Source organism: Octodon degus, unplaced genomic scaffold (genome assembly GCF_000260255.1).
Source record: "Octodon degus isolate 3935 unplaced genomic scaffold, OctDeg1.0 scaffold00183, whole genome shotgun sequence".
NCBI classification, from domain to species: Eukaryota; Metazoa; Chordata; class Mammalia; order Rodentia; family Octodontidae; genus Octodon; species Octodon degus.
Window position 1 is genome coordinate 1,342,792 of NW_004524759.1, and position 3,907 is coordinate 1,346,698.

A 3,907-nucleotide genomic window follows, 5' to 3' on the forward strand; every position below is an offset into this window, starting at 1 on the left:
GTGTAACATTGAACTGCAGCTGCACAGGGACTTTACTCCCTCCCGTGTGAGAACACCATACTCCTCATCTTGTTAAATCCCTTTGTTCTGTAGAAAAGGAACTTGATACTTGTAGTGGAAGGGGGAACTTATTTATGGTCACCATGGACAGTCATAAAATGTCTTAGTACAAGGGCCACAGCTGGAACCTGGGTTATCTCAGGTGCTTTCATGGATGCCTACAAGGCAGCATTTGGAAGCCTCACTTAGGGATGCAGTCCTGAATGCCCCTCAGTCCTTCAGGAGGTGATGGTGCTTGCAGGTAGAGTGAAGTTCTACTGAGGCTAGGATGTGGGTCCTGGTCTAGGCTGCTGGGCAGACAGGAAAACACTGGGCACAGAGGGAAGATTCTGGGAGGTGGACCTGGAGAAAAGAAGGGGAGCAGGGGCTGTGAGGACACAGAGGCCACCTGTAAGCCCAAGGAGAGGTTTTGGCCACCTGTAAGCCCAAGGAGAGGTTTTGGTAGGATTCCAGCTGTGGATCTAGGGATGGTGAGTCAGTCCTGCTGGCCAATGCAGGGTCTGGCATTTGGGTGGAACCCACTGACCTGAAGGGCCCTTCCCAAGGAGCTCAGGGGGGACATGGTGTGTGAGTGCTATTGCCTGTTAGACCAGCCGCCAGGTGCTCTTGTTCAGGGTCCTGGGGAAGCTGACTCCTCCCCTGGCAATACCTTTCCCCAAGGTGGAAGGAAGACAGTGAACAGGAACACCACAGGTGACAGTCACAGCCTCAGGCAGCAGCCACCAGAGGTGGAGGCACAAATGGTGTTCTCAGCACTCTCGGTATTTTATTTCTTTTTGAGTAAATCTGGGCTGCTGATGTGTCCTCAAACATTACCTTTATTAGTACAGAATCACACAGGCTTTCCTTCTCTAGTTGAAAACCCAAACTATGCATGCAGAGAGACTCTTCTCACCCCTTTGGCCTATTGTCTTTCCCTCCATCCTCCTCCTCCCCGCTCCTTCTGGGCTTCCTATATCATAAAGATTCTCCTCATGCTTAGCTTAGGGTCCCTGCAAGCCATCTCTTGTCTATGTCTGCACTCCAGTGATGGAGATAATCCACTTCCTGCTCTGCTCCTTTCTGAAGCTTGATCATGGCACTCCACTCTACCCTGTGATTTATCCCAGGCTTTCCTTACTGGACTTGCTGTCTACTCCTTGTAGAAGGCTGAGGACCTCATCTGGTGTTTGTCATGGAGCCTCTGTGATGATTCTATTTGTTCTACCTTCTCAGGTCCATGTAAAAACACTCATTAGAGTGCACAGTGGCTGTTTGGGTTTCTGGGGTTTGATGGGCTCTTACTTAATACAGCCCTGGTAAAGTTCCCCTGCAATCCATGCTGTCCTTAAGTGAGAATAGTCCTCAGGCTCTGCTAGTCCAAGGGATTTTAGTTGAATGCACTTAAGACTGATTGTATCTGGAGCTTTACTTGGACCTGGGAGGAGGAAGGAACGGGGAGAGGGCACAGCCTCAGAGTCAGATCTGCCCACTGTGGGTCTGCATGCTCAGCTGGCTGCTCTTCTCCTGCTGGAGACACTGAAGTGTGCCCCTTTCTACTGTCTTGCAGAGCAGCAGGTGGCTCCTTGCAGAAGTGCAGCTTGTGTGGGACAACGTTCCCAGTCCCGTTTCACCATTTCCATTTCAATCTTCACAACCATGTGTATGTTCAGTTTTGCTGTGACTTCTATGGGCAGCAACTGTACTTGTCTTGTTATCTTGCTGCTAAACACACACCCAGAACATCCTAGTGCTCCATAAAGACTTTATCCAACAAAGGCACAAACATCAGTTGTTTTATTAATGGGACATTGGGAAAAACTGAATCCAGGGCAAATTGGAGGGAAATTTAAGCTATACTTCCCTATCATGGTTGGTTTTGCTGTCTTAGTGCTAAGTTTATTTGGCTATAGACATCACATACAGTATTATCTCTGTTACATAACAAAAGCTAATTGGGTGAATTAAACAGTTGATTAGCAGGAACTTGTATTAAGTTCAATCATTCATCCCACAACCATATATTTAGTGCCTACTTATGGCTGGTCTTATATCACAGTAGGAATCTTTCTTGTGCTTGGAGAGTTGAGATTTGACTGCAACTACACTAAAAATAATTCTAAGGCATAGTGAACTATGCCTTACATAAAATCTAAAATGAGGTATAGAAGGAGTGAGGTTTGAGTTATGTGATAGAGGAAACCATGAAGATTCAGAGTTACAGAGGATGGAGCTGTGAAACAAGATTGTTTCTGAGACAGCAGGGATTCCAAGTCTGGAATAGTCAGGCAACTGCACAAAGTTAGTTCTGACTGAACAACAACGGCAGCAGACATGGGAAGGGATTTGGAATGGAAGTGAATACAATGGCTGAGGATGGCTGCATGGTAGTGACAGAGTTTTATGCATCTGTTATCTGAAGACTGAGAAAGTCACGCTAAAACATCACATAAGGAAGGCATTTCTACAGGCAAATGCCACAGCTTCAGGAATATTATTTCTTTTTTTTTTTTTCACTTACTGATAGTCATTTATTAAAGACATTAATAAATTTAAAATGCATTTATAGACTTTACTGTTAAATGTATGTATATGTCAAATAAATTTAATTACAGAATTCTTTAGAGTGCTGTTTCATAGAAATATAGGTGAACAGGTTCTAAACAAAGTATTTTTCTATGAATATACACATAAAATATATAAATATGCCACATGATACAGAAAAACAAGACTCATTCATGATCTTTGCATTTATAGGAATTTATAAAATCTTCTCTGAGGAAAGGGGTTACAAGTCAAACTTCTCTTCTTGAAAGCAGTCTGCAAAATCAAGATGATTTTGAAGTTGTCTGTATTTCACTGTAATCCAGCCACTTGACTCTGACCGGTTGAAAATGCGTTCCACTGTTTCTTTAACTTCTTCATCCTCAGCTGCCTCTGTCCTTACAATGGAGCAACACTTCTTGTACAGTTTGAATTTAAAATGTTTCAGCTTATGGTAAATTTTGGTTCAGTTAGCACAGATTCTGCCAACAGTAAACACCTGTTCATCATGTGACATGAACTCATCCATTTCCAAAGTTCTGGTGTTATATGACTTTCCTGACAAGTGCACTGAAAATTTGCAGTAGCAATGCAGTCCACAAGCCTGGCAGTAGCAGTTTTCAGGACACTTCGAATGGATACTTACATTAGAATAGTTTTCTACCCGCTCCTTATACTGTTCCTTCCAGCGACTCCTAGAAAATAAACCGTCCAGTCGCGGCTGGACACAGCGTTCATCCAAATAATGAAGAGAGGCCAACATGTCTTGCGCATATGACTTGTGCCTGGTGCCATCATACAATGTTCCCAGAAAAGAGCCATCTAAAGCATTGATTAGAAATGCCTTTACCACTCTCTTAAAGTGAATGTAGGGGTCATCAAAGGAATAAAGAGAATTCTGCTTTAATAACTTCAGTGGTGAGGTACTCAATCTTTCTTCTTGTTGAGTTTTACTCTCTTCATCACACTCCTTATCTTGTACCACAAAGTTGTCAATGATATAATCATCTCCATCTTCATCAGATTCAAAACTGTCCTCTTCCTCCTCATCTTCATCATTAATTGAGTAGGGTTCCTTTCCAAAGTCTTTTTTTTTTTAAATTCCAAAGACTGATTTCAACATCCACTGCATTCACTTCTTTCAGGAATAAGGAACAGCAGATCGTTTCCCAGCAGCTGTGGATCCCGCTCTGTCAGGAATATTATTTCTTAATAATCCCTCAATGCAAGGATTAAGTTTAGAGGAACTAGGAAATGGGGGAAGAGTAATGTCCATTGCAGTATTTTGTTTTTCAAATGGTCCATTGGTAAAAGTGGACTTTTG

General features: G+C 43.0%; 1 protein-coding gene across 1 annotated transcript in view; it reads right to left on the bottom strand.

The window, feature by feature from the left end:
* Positions 1–2,570: 2,570 nt before the first annotated feature.
* LOC111813323 (coiled-coil domain-containing protein 82-like) overlaps positions 2,571–3,907 on the bottom strand; it is a 3,516-nt gene continuing 2,179 nt past the window's right edge. Inside the window, 1 exon segment of the mRNA XM_023703891.1 lies at positions 2,571–3,669. Within this exon segment, the coding sequence (XP_023559659.1) occupies positions 2,828–3,669 (842 nt within the window). The 3' untranslated portion in view covers positions 2,571–2,827.